The 11,726-nt window shown below is 45.4% G+C and overlaps 4 protein-coding genes across 4 annotated transcripts; 1 reads left to right on the top strand and 3 right to left on the bottom strand.

Moving 5' to 3' along the window:
- Window positions 1-143: 143 nt before the first annotated feature.
- Window positions 144-1,835, bottom strand: N7469_009734 (patatin-like phospholipase family protein; the record flags this gene model as incomplete). Its single annotated transcript, XM_056648639.1, has 4 exons — window positions 1,281-1,835; window positions 1,177-1,228; window positions 1,095-1,121; window positions 144-1,068 (listed from the first exon to the last, which is right to left on the bottom strand). The coding sequence occupies exons 1-4, from the start codon at window positions 1,633-1,635 to the stop codon at window positions 144-146; spliced, it is 1,359 nt and encodes a 452-aa protein (XP_056495770.1). The 5' UTR covers window positions 1,636-1,835.
- Window positions 1,836-2,066: 231 nt separating this feature from the next.
- On the bottom strand, window positions 2,067-3,230 carry N7469_009733 (uncharacterized protein; the record flags this gene model as incomplete). The annotated part of the gene is made up of 1 exon (XM_056648638.1): window positions 2,067-3,230. One exon carries the CDS (start codon window positions 3,228-3,230, stop codon window positions 2,067-2,069), a length of 1,164 nt encoding a protein of 387 aa, XP_056495769.1.
- A 5,727-nt stretch (window positions 3,231-8,957) lies between these two features.
- N7469_009732 (uncharacterized protein) lies at window positions 8,958-10,240 on the top strand (the record flags this gene model as incomplete). Its single annotated transcript, XM_056648637.1, has 2 exons — window positions 8,958-9,036; window positions 9,078-10,240. The coding sequence occupies 2 exons, from the start codon at window positions 8,958-8,960 to the stop codon at window positions 10,238-10,240; spliced, it is 1,242 nt and encodes a 413-aa protein (XP_056495768.1).
- Window positions 10,241-10,601: 361 nt separating this feature from the next.
- N7469_009731 (cupredoxin domain-containing protein) lies at window positions 10,602-11,609 on the bottom strand (the record flags this gene model as incomplete). The annotated part of the gene is made up of 2 exons (XM_056648636.1): window positions 11,410-11,609; window positions 10,602-11,361 (listed from the first exon to the last, which is right to left on the bottom strand). Exons 1-2 carry the CDS (start codon window positions 11,466-11,468, stop codon window positions 10,602-10,604), a joined length of 819 nt encoding a protein of 272 aa, XP_056495767.1. The 5' UTR covers window positions 11,469-11,609.
- Window positions 11,610-11,726: the final 117 nt, after the last annotated feature.

Below are 11,726 nucleotides of genomic sequence, written 5' to 3'. Positions count from 1 at the left end.
GATTTACAAAGGAATTGAATATATCATAAAATCAATGGATTGCTAAGCAACAATGCTACAAAGCTGATGCAAATTCGGTACTATCCATATGATATTTGATGTAGCGGGTAAAATAGACGAATTCCATCGCGTAACACTTTCCATCAAACTTCTATGTATTTTCGCTTCCGCACTCCCCCGGCTCGGGCTTCACATACAGGACATTCTTCTTTCGCCTCAAAGCGATGGTTTGAGCCTCCAAATTTTTGGTTCAAGCCTTGCTGTTCAACAAACCATTGCATGCTGTTCGGAAAAGCGCTGAGCCGATGAAGTTTATCTCCGGAACAGAGAGACACGACAATGCTTTCCTCCAAGTCACGAACAATAAATCTAATCGGACGATTATATTTATGACAGTGAGAACATATATCGTGAGTCGATATATATACACCCAATTTGATGTTGTCTTTGTAGAGGTCTTTCCGTGACGGATCCAAGATATCTAGACACCGAATAACATGTTGTGCTGGCGCCCGACAGCGAATGGTGCCCGCACATTGGAATAAACCAGCATAGTAACTTGGCACACTGTCCAACTTCAAAAAGAAACAAGTGGTCAAGAGGGCCGTGGCCGCTTCCTTGTGGTTGGAAACCCCAAAGGAAGGAGAATGGACCATTGCCGATAGTCTAGCCATGCATTCTGTATCATCGAGCCTCGGCAATCCACCCGGTACTGATAAATCAAAGCGGAATGACGATTCCCTGCATGTCTTGTTCATCAAGCCAGAGACCTCTCGCCAAGCATTCTCCCCGTCGAACGAAGAAGAGAATGATCGATAAATGCGAGACATCCATCCATCAACGAGAAAATTACGATACCGAGATATCGCCGGAACAGAGCCGGGCGTCGTCGATCCTGTCCCAAGGGATATCAACACATCTGGGTTCGGGGACGTTGGCCACAGATGCCGCGCTTCTGACAGAGCTAGGTTAATAGGATTATTATGTCTTTTCATTCCACCATCCTGATATGTGATTCCATCGATCTCTATTGGTGGGAAAAGACTTTCGTTCATCAGTTCATATTTTCTTTTCTGGTAGTGTAAAATACTTACGGTGGAGCGGCTGTGGTTGCGCGAGCTCTGGAACACGTTAGTATGTTGTAAAAGTCCGTTAGTTCCGGAGGCAGGACCTTACATCTGCCACAGGAAGGGCTCTTGGTCGTTATTTGGTCTTAGTCTTCCGTACGCTAATTTAACTGTGAGCAAACAATTGACTAGTACTGCAGGGTTACTAGTCACCTGATTCTACTCGATGGGGCGCTGTTCCGTTATAATTAGCGAATATAAAAGCGTCCCCATCCTTGATCGTAGTCGTTGTCACCGCAACCTTGCAAGCAGAGACGCCAGACATTGGAGCATCAAACATCCTTTGAGTTGGAGTGTAATGGTTTTTCAGGGCCTCCTCTAGAGGCTGAACGTCGTAGAAGCTATCAGAAACCCAAGAATGGAAAAAGCGCTTTCGCAGTGATGGCGAGAAGACCTTCTTTGCAAGCGTTTTGAAAAGGCTTTTGCAAGATTCATTGTCCATTCGCAGCATAAACCTGGAGAGTGCTATCAGACCGCCAGAACTACACCCCACGGCAAGGTCAATCATGTGACATAATGGAAGGTTGGGACCCAGAATCCGTTGAAGTATATCAAGGTTTTCAAGCGGTATTATGCCTCGAGGACCGCCCCCATCAATACTTACTACCCGGGGAGCCGCAGTTGGTGGCTTCAGCTGAACGGTCAAATCCTTTGATGCTCCACAAAGAATGCAGTCGGGGACAATATACTCCTCCTCGGCCGTCAAAGATAAGCGGCCGTAAATCTGCACACATTGGTCGCAAATTGAATGTCCACAGGCAAGTATATGCTCAGGACTCCGCCTAATGCAGAGAAGACAGGTTGAGTTTGAGCGCAACCATCCCCAATATTTTTGATAGTCCCCGAGGTTCACTTTATGAACCTCCGACGAAGAGACACGTGTTGAAGACATATGCCGAAACAAAGAACAAAATCGTTCTTCAATCCGTTCACACTGCGTTATTGCGAGCTCTTTGGTGCTGTAGGCTTTGCGATGGGCTGCATAGCAGGCGTCGTAGAATAATGTTCTGAAAACAGACCGCGGGCAAAAGTCTGCTCCTTGGTTAGGATAAGGACTTTTTCATGGGTATGGGAATACCAACCATGCATTCCAGGAGGGTACGCATCCATCAAAAGAGCTGATGCTATGTGGGACGCAAGGCCCCCATAGGGTATCTTGGTCTTTGCGCCTATGTTTAAGAAGTTGAGGAGATGTGAACGGAAAGCTCCATCTAGAGGGTTTTCCTCTCTTGCAAAAGCCACGAAATTAAATTGACCAAGGGAAGTATTCGTTAAATTGCGGGCTGCAAGTTTGAAAAATTCAGCCATGTGTGCTGCGCAGAACATGGCCTGGTGACGTAGCCTAGTGAAGCGTGCATCATGTAGTTGTCGCGAAATATCTGCATTCAGGGAAAGAAAGCGAGCCTCGGCTGAGAGCTCATCGGATGGTAGTGGGCTGAAACGAATGTCCCTGAATGTTTTATGGAGTGAGGAGTACTGAGCTTGAAGGTCAGAGAGAAAACAATTTTCTTCCAGCACTCTGTGAGTGATGCTAGGGTTGTCGCCATTGACAACAATGAGGACCCTGGGCCGAATATCACATGGAAGCGAAGACGCTGTTCCAATTGTTGTCCAGAGGGAAAGCATACGGTATACCTCGTCTGGACCACCTACATCTTCTGCGAAGATACATATCACATCAACGAACATGAATAGGAGTCGGGCAAAGACCAAATCATATAGAGAATAGTCTAGTGGTAGCTGATTGATCGAAATAACTTCATCTCGGTGGCAAATCCGGGGGCTGGAGTACGCTGGTTGCAGGGTCAGGGTTGTGGGATCGCTATCCGCAAAAAGCCGCGGTTGTAGGGAATGTAAGGTACGATTATCAGCGCGAATATTGATACCACGTTGCCGTCGTTGGTGCCTAAAATTGCTATCACAAAGAGCACGTAATGCCTTGTCTTTTAACGTGCGGCCTAAGAATAAGGTAATTTGGGGGGTTTGTTCGGTTGGCTTGGGCAGGTCTCGGAAAATTTGGGAAAGCCGCCATCCGTGGCTAAGTAGTGGACCGCCCTTGCCTTCTAATAGCTCTAGCCATGCTAAATGATCGCATTTCGCCATGGTGGACACTACATAAAAGTAAAGGAAGCTCATCAAGGGAGAAACATGGTTTAATTTATTCTTCTATACATCACGGTTTTTTGTTCAATCGATGAATACCGTGGTGGGCGCTACCGCCGGCAATTTCAACAGATACCACCGGGTCACGTGCTACAATATGATCATGAAATTCTTTCGACTCATCGACTAATTGCTTCTATGCTTCGTACACAACGCTACACAACGCATGCCCAAGCTTACTAGTAACTCCGGGGTTCTCTTTTTATATTGAACGATACTGTTACGATTGAACTATCCCGGCTGCTGGGATGATGATGGGCCTAAGATCACGTGTATACATACATATCTGTCCCTCAGTCGATTTGTATCTCAGATAACACGTGCAACACAATACATCTTCAACTCCACTAAAGAACATATTACCGGATCATCACCTTTCAGTCAACAGAAGGGTCCATCGAGGTCAAAACCTGCGGTGAGTTGCCGTAAACAAATTGAAACCCAACCCAAAACTGCGTTTGGCGAGGGTCTAGGTACTATCGCGTGTGACCGCCGAAAATCTTTTAGAGAAGCATTTCTTCCGAAATTCTCTTTCTTTCCCCAGGAGCTGTAGCTCATATTCCAGACCAAGAACAAGTTTGCGTGACCTCTTTTTGGAAGCGATGAGAATATCTCCTTGGGTTTTCCATCGCTCTAAACGACTGAGCTCCGCACTTCTTCGACGGGATTTTCTATCGATAGCCTGACATAAACGGCAGATTCGGTCATCCCTCTCGGTATTGTAGACTAACATCAGGCTGCATGTGTAACCCATTCGATGTTCATATGAGCACTTATGGACAAACTGAGTCCACTGCCAATCCCCGCATGTGAATAGGCGTTGATTATAAAAACACATCTGCAATCCAGTAAATACACAGTCTTTTGTCTGGGAAGAGGCCCGTATACTCACAGCTGAATCGGCTTATCTTCCGTGAGTTTATCCCTGAAAACCCAGGAGCAGTTCTCCAATGCCACAGCTCAGTTATTGTGGAAGAAGTCTCGATTTCACTAGGGAGCGGTTGGAGGAGATGTTGAGTCAAGAAGAGAAACCGGAAATCTGGGCTTCCTAAAGGGGATGGGAGAAAAGCAAAGGCATATTTCCACATTCATATGCCTTGCGAACCGGGAGAAGGATTTGTGCAAGCCTCTCGAGCAGTCCACCAATAGCTCTTAGGAAGTCTCAATATCCAGTAGATAGTTCGAGGTATAGTGGCTCAAAAGATCTGGGAATGAATGTAACGTTCCGTTGGTAATCCTTCCTAGCCTGGTACTTCCTGCATACTCTTTTGCCTCTTTAGAAAGAGAAGGATATCTCTCCCATTTTTCTTTGTCATAACTTGATGGTCCATGGCCTCAATCCTTGAGTGTGAACAGACTAGCGTCTCGTAATATTCGTACTTTTTGCTGTCAGGATTTCGATCGGCTTGAAAGTCTGGGTTTTTATTCTTGGCCAATCATTACCCCGAAAGCTGACAGAACCACGGCGTCTACTGAACCTTGGTTAAGCTATTGATACTTTTCCAATTACGTCTTAGCGTTGTGGAACGAGCCGGAAAGTCCTGTTATATCTACGTATAGTGATGCTTTCTAACATCCAATTTTAAAGATACAAAGGGGGAGATATATTTGTCAACCTGCGCCTGGTTGATCCATTTATTATCCACAGTCAATGAGTTGCCTTTCTTAAGTTATAGAGCTTCGCCTTCATGACATCAAGTATCCGCCAAAAAGTGCAACAGCGTCGCCCTTTCACTATGTCGGAAGAGATGCTCTTAATTGAAGTGTGTTTTCAATACCCAGGACTGAGCTGGGAGCAATTGAAATGCACTTACAATTCTCGTGTACCTGCCGACAGAGCGAGATCTTGTGAGACAATCAAGAAAAAGGTAAAGAAGATAATTAGGTACGTTACTTTCCCTTCGCTTGATGCTTTGTATCTAGTTTCCCTTTGGCTAAGGACTGAACTTTACAGTTCCTCTACTCTGTCGACCGATGCTACTTTCGATGAACTCCTCGATTTTCTTTGACCCACATCAGGGTAATCTATCCATAAGTAAAGCTTACTATCAAGGTAACCTTGGGAGGCAAGAGCAGAGAGGCGGGGACTCATTGGTCTGATTTGCGAGGCTGCATTCATACGATGCAGTTACGTTACGGGCGGCAAGTGCTCAGACTTATGATGCAGCCGAGGGCGCTTTGTCACTGGTATAAGGAAATATATAAATCCTTCACCCTCCACAAGAGACTTCTACTACTATATCTATTGCCCATAGCCTTGAACAGCCCACTTCAACAGCGTAATGATGCAATTCTCACTATCAACTTGCATGATACTGTATTCCGTCGTGGTCGGCTATCTATATTTTCTGTTAGCTGGTAGATTCAATACCGCCCTGGAGGTAGTACCTAGGGTCAACTTATTGCTACCCGGGTTTCGTGGCCATAAACTCCAGGCATCCCTGTTGGATGAGGTGCGACTTTGATTCTGGCCCATTAGTCTCAACTAACAACTCTCAGAAAATAAAATCCAGAACATACATTGTTTCGTGCGCTCCAGAAGTCAGCGATGCTGCTTGCGGTATACCGGGAAATAGACTTACAGTCACCAGTGCTGTTAATGCCGTTCAACTAGCGTATATTGACACCAGCGGACTGTGGGTAGCGCGTTCTTGATTATAATTGACTGCTCTAACATTTATTGGATAGGACGGCATCTGTCTCCTGTAGTATCGATGGTTTTACATACGCTTTCTGTCATGCGATGTACGATACCATTGACGTGCATGGAACGCTGGCCCCGAAGCATCTGAATTGGATGCAAATACCGGTAACTGGTACTTTTGAGGTTCGAAGCCCCGCACCACCAACACCCAAGCCGATAGCCATGCCTGCTTCTACATGTCAAACAAATCCTTGCCTGGGGGTCTCGTTGGAATCAAACCCCCCCTGTGACCTCCGCGATGAGTACTCAATGTACAACAGTGGTTTCTCAGGCCCAAGCTGTCGCTCTTCAACCATATGTACTTGCTTTAATTTTTGCTCTCCATCTTTTGTGGTTTTTGTTAAGCGTTTATCTAAAATAATTCACTGATTAGGCTAGAGGCAAAGACCACAGCGGCCACAATATATTTTGGACTGTTCGAGGCCTCTTCCAAGATACGTGTGAGGTACTTCTGATACTTAAATTTCCTTATCAATCATTTTTCTGTCAAGACCGTGAGAAAAATTCTCTCTTGAATTCAGTCGAAAGATTTATCATACTTCGGAGATAACGCGTCTCCTTCCTACATTTACGAATGTTGGTCTAATGGCCAGTGCAGAGCCAACATTTAAAACTGTAAATATTATTTAGAGCCTTACGGGGCAAATGAGCCATATTCATTCCATCCGATTCGCCGGAATTTAGACCTCTTGGCTCGGTGGCAAGATGGGAAGTCCCATATTGGGTAACCCGTACTGAATCATGCGAGCAAACACAGGGGTTCAAATATCACTATCCATGTAACTGGAATAGCACGAGAGCCCACGCAAAAGTACCCTCGTGACTAGTACGCGAAGGTCAAACTTTAATGTGATCAAAAAGATACAGGGGTAGATCGCGCTAATTCTTAAATGGGTAAAGCATCAATAGTCTAAATAGAAGTACCAATCAATTTTCCAGGCCCCAGCATGGCCAACCAGTCATGTGGACTCCAGACCCTGGCAGAACCCAATACGCCCAAGGCGTAAACGGTTCAAAATTGCAGATCATTTTGTTATCACAAACCGAGGATCGCACTAATGCAAGCCACTCGAGAAGATCAACCTCCCGGACTACTCATTTTGGCCGTCAGACTTCGTGGCGGACGATCCGGCCCACGAGCTAACACAACTGCGCAGTATCAGTAAAATGACGACTGCCGGAGTACCCGAGTATTTGCTAGAATACGGTTACCACCGCGCGAATCGAAAGTGACGATCACTCCGGGATGAGACACCCGGGCACACTGGAAGTTCAATTAGGTGTTGCCAATATTGTAGACGCAATCCACCCTCTCGGAGAAACGGTGGCCACTCGTTTATCCAACAGCGCTTAAGTGGCTCTAAGGCGCCGGTTTCCCTTGCAACCAATTGAAAAAATACCGCAGAATGTGGTATACGCGGTATGACTCACATTTCCAGGCAAGGACGTTAGTAGATGCCTTTCTTGAATGAGGATTCGGGTGACTAAACTTCATACTGTATTATCTGGAAGCCGGGATGGTTGTGCTAGCACTGTGGTGCCGAAATCCATAAATCAGGGATCCTGGATATCAGAGCCTATGCTCAAAAGTAAAACGCTTTTCGCTTTTTATATGCTTCATATTAGCATCGATTATTTGGAAAACCATGGGAGGCTACGCTTGGTACAAAGAAGAAGAACTAATTGCCATCTGGTTCGCTTCTATTGGGGTCAACCCAGGTGTTATTGCAATGCTCCTAGAAGGGAGAGGTTACATCCGTACAGAGAAATCCGTTCGGCAAAAAATCAAAGAAATTAGAGAACTGAACAATTTGGGACCTTCTTCCTCGACATTAAGGCTGGATCTGGTCGACACATGGATTGAATTTACGAGTCAACAGCAAAATATTGATATTCATGACTTGCTGCGACCAAATCCTAAGGATCAAGAAATAATAAATCAGGTTCGAGTTAATGGATACTGTGTTTAACAGATTGCTAACTCCCCAAATAGAGTCGTCGAGCCATCTGTCTCGTGTCACACTTCTCTTCTCGTTTGAATCAATCCGCTCTATAATCCCACTCTTCCGCAATGTTCGATCTTCGACCGAGAGATAGGAACCCAAAGACTGAAATCTAGCTCCAATCTCTACCCAACCCTCACTTGACTGGATTCTCATTCAGACTCTGACGACGAATGGTCTATTTTGAAATGCATCAGGGGAGGCGGAGGAATCTCAATGGCGTTTTGTTTTCTTCGCCACTTGCCGCGATTGTCCGTTTTTTTACTGTCTTTGAAGTCTTTCGGGGTTGATGCTTTCACCACAGGGAACTGGGTTGAATATTAGCAGCTTCAGGAAGCTTTATATAATTATTACCTACCACTTCTTTTGTAGGTGGCACCCAATCTTCATCTGGATTAGAATTGTATGTTGCATAGGTAAAGTTCCTGCCTTTCCTACTCCTCACAATGATGTAGACATGGCGTTCTCTACCAGTGTCCCGGCCATCAATGAATATATCGTTTCCTTTTTGATTGATAGACCCCAAGGCTCGGCTGAAGCGCACATAATCTGCGTGCGCTCTCTTTTTGGGGTCAGTGTTCGCTCCGCTGATCAGCCGTTTGACTCGCCAGGAAGTGGCACGCGACATTTCTGAAGATGAGGTGAAGATAGAAGTATCTGAACTACTATTAACATGAAGCAGCCCATTAAATACTCTGCTCTTCAAGATATATCGTAGACCATTTTCTATTTTTACCCCAGCGTATCGATCAGAAGTCGAATCAAAAATAGGCCGCCAATAAATATCCATACTAGTTTAAGGCCTATAAGGATCCAGGGGATAGATAGCCGCTCTTCCTGCCGCCGTTTGAATTCTAAGAAATTCATGGTTTTTCCAAACCGTGAATCGTGGGCGCTTATATTAATAGCTCACAATTGCCCTTTGTTCGAGCAGATTTGACATTAAAAACTTTGTCATCAATGGAAGAGTATTCTGCGGAAGAAGATTTCGATGCTTACCGTGTGAGCAAGTGGCTTAGTCCGAGACGAATCGCGCACGGTAAGTTTTCTTTCCTTTACAAACCAAGTTATACTCACCAGCAAAGGATATGACAAGGGTACGCTTGAACCAGTATACATCAGGACGCAGGAGGCAAACCCTTTGTTGGAATGCGAGGCATCGACTCTACGAGCCCTATCAGGGGGGGCCTGGCATCCCGACACTCCGCTGGTTCGGTAATTTCAAAGGCCAGGAACTGATTGTTATGGATGGGATTGGTCCTTCTATCGAAGAACTTTTTGAACGTCGCAGACACAATGTTGGTCCTCTTTCACTCGCTCTTTTGGCAGATCAGATGCTCTCTCGGCTTGAGTGGATGCATTCGCGGCACATAATCCATGGAAATTTGAGTCCTGCGTCCTTTGCTATTGGAAATTTGAGTTGGCAAATGCCGCAGCTGGTTCTTGTCGATTTTGCCACTAAGACTTCTATTTCTTCCTCTCGAGAAGACCTTGAGGCAGTAGGTAATATCATACTCTACCTGTCCAGCCAGTTTAAAACATGGGTCGATTTTCAAGCGCAGGCAAAAACAGCTGAAGTAAGCTTTGAGCCCCTGAGGTACTACTTCGATAGGATCTCGGGGGGCAGCTTAGGTCCTGGAGACTATGGAGCTCTCAGGCAGGTGTTCCATCGTCCTTGTCGTTTCTCGTCTGTCACCTCTTTCATCAGTAATCTGGCCGTACCAAGGGCCAATGGGCCAGACCTTCGATGCCTGGCTACTGCAAGCACAAGCGATCTATTTGAAATCCTCGGTTCGAAGCTCTCTGCCGTCGGTGGAAAAGCTAGTATCCCAATGACTCCGTGGAAGGACGAAAATTGCTCTTACCTTTTACGCTGTTTGAATGACATCCTCGCGATATATCTGATACTTTTGGTTCGTGACAAGCCATCTCGAACCGGCAAGGTCTATCTGGTAGAAGCATACCATCTTCCGAATAGGTTGTGGAGGGATCTTCGATGGTATCTCTCTACCGCCCATAATGGGCCCATCACTTTCCGCAAGGCGATAGTTTTGAATATTTACCGGTTTATTGGACTCATGTTGGACATGGTCCCGATTTACAATGCGTACTGGACAAAATACTTGGCCGAACTCAGTTTGGATCTTCTTGGGCTAGATCTCATGCCTCGCGAGGTATGGCATTCAGTCCTCAGTCATTGGCAGATGCGCAACGAAGCCCTAGATACAGCAATTCTTTTTTAATACAAATCTTTATATATTTTCCGCTATTTTATTGTCAATTTGAGGTATAGAGCCGATTCAAGCATATAGTAAAATAGTCACGTAAAATTATTGCTTCCTTGAATAAGACCAACACCCCAGCGGTTGCTAAAATTTATCTAAGACTATACTTTTACTCGCTTTACACGTCGAAGGAAGTTCTAGTATTTACTAGGGCAGAAATACAAAAGCCTGAAAAGTGTCCAATTCGCATGTTATTTTAATTCAAGGATGTTCTGCGGCAGATTCCTGGATCTATCTAATAGAATTCAAAATGTGCCCGCCATACTATAACCGAGACAGTAATAATGACATGGTGATAACGGCCCTCCATTATGTGCTGTTATCTTAACTGGAAAAGCAAGATACCTAGGACCAAGCTATATAGGTTGAAGCCGATCCTGGACCGAGGCTTCACCGACGCGGCTGAGATCATTGAAGCATTTCTTTTCTGAGCGGAGGAAGGGGTAGAAGTAGCCAGGCTACTCGGTCTATTGGACGAGCATTCTTTGGTCACTGTTTTTGTGTAGACGACAACCTTTGGGGCAGAACTATCTGTCTGTCCTGTCAAAGATGTCGGAACAGTCGTTATTTCTGCCACCGGGGCAACAGGGGTTATTTTGACACCTGTGGGACGTGACGAACTCTTTGAGTGGGACAAGGATCCAGCGAAGGTTGATGACGATGATACTAGTCTAGCGCTTGACAGCGCACGTCTGGCATTTTGCTCGAATCGCTCCATTTTGTCGCCTGGGTTGATGGCAAAAACCATGCCTGCATGACAATGGGAAAGAGGACCATTTTGCTTGCAAAAGAACCACTGTGGCTCAAGTGTGTTCACTGTCAGAGTCACAGAGATATCACTGCGTCCCTGTGGATTGAATTGGCCGAATCCCGTATCAAACTGCGGAAGCGGCGAACATGGATTTTCCAGACTCGATTGAGTTAACGTATGATTTCGGCCGTGGAAAGAAAAATTGATGCGGTCGCCTATGTTTGCATTCAACCTATTCGGGGCAAAAAGAAGCGAATTATCTTCGCCTACAGTCACTTGATGGATGAGAGCGCCAGCATCAATCTCAATAGAGGTTTTTTCACCCAGCCTGCAAACACGTCAGCCGTTGAATCTGATAATCGCAGGATAAACTCACTCCAAAGTTGAGGCTAATGCCCCTCCCAGGGAAAAAATCGCGACAAGGAAGCTAAGCATGCTGGTGAAGATTAATAGGGCAATATTTATTTCTGAAGTTACAAAAATGCTGAATGCTCTAAGCTAGAAAAGGAGGAAGCCAATGCTCTATCGGAGAGAATAGAAATAGTGGCCTGTCTATCACAGTGGTAAGAAATCGTGCTTCCGTAGTGATTAATTGACGTGGAGGTCCAGCGGTTAAAATTTAATTTTTAATGGATCATATTTTTGGAGACCAATGCTTATGAAAAGCTCACGATTTCTACATACCGTGAGCAC

This window comes from Penicillium citrinum (genome assembly GCF_028827155.1).
Source record: "Penicillium citrinum strain IBT 23319 chromosome Unknown utg000009l:1.0-4274883.0:1.0-4276374.0, whole genome shotgun sequence".
Taxonomy (NCBI): Eukaryota; Fungi; Ascomycota; class Eurotiomycetes; order Eurotiales; family Aspergillaceae; genus Penicillium; species Penicillium citrinum.
Note: the sequence above shows the minus strand (reverse complement) of the source record. Positions and strands in the feature narration are given on the sequence as shown.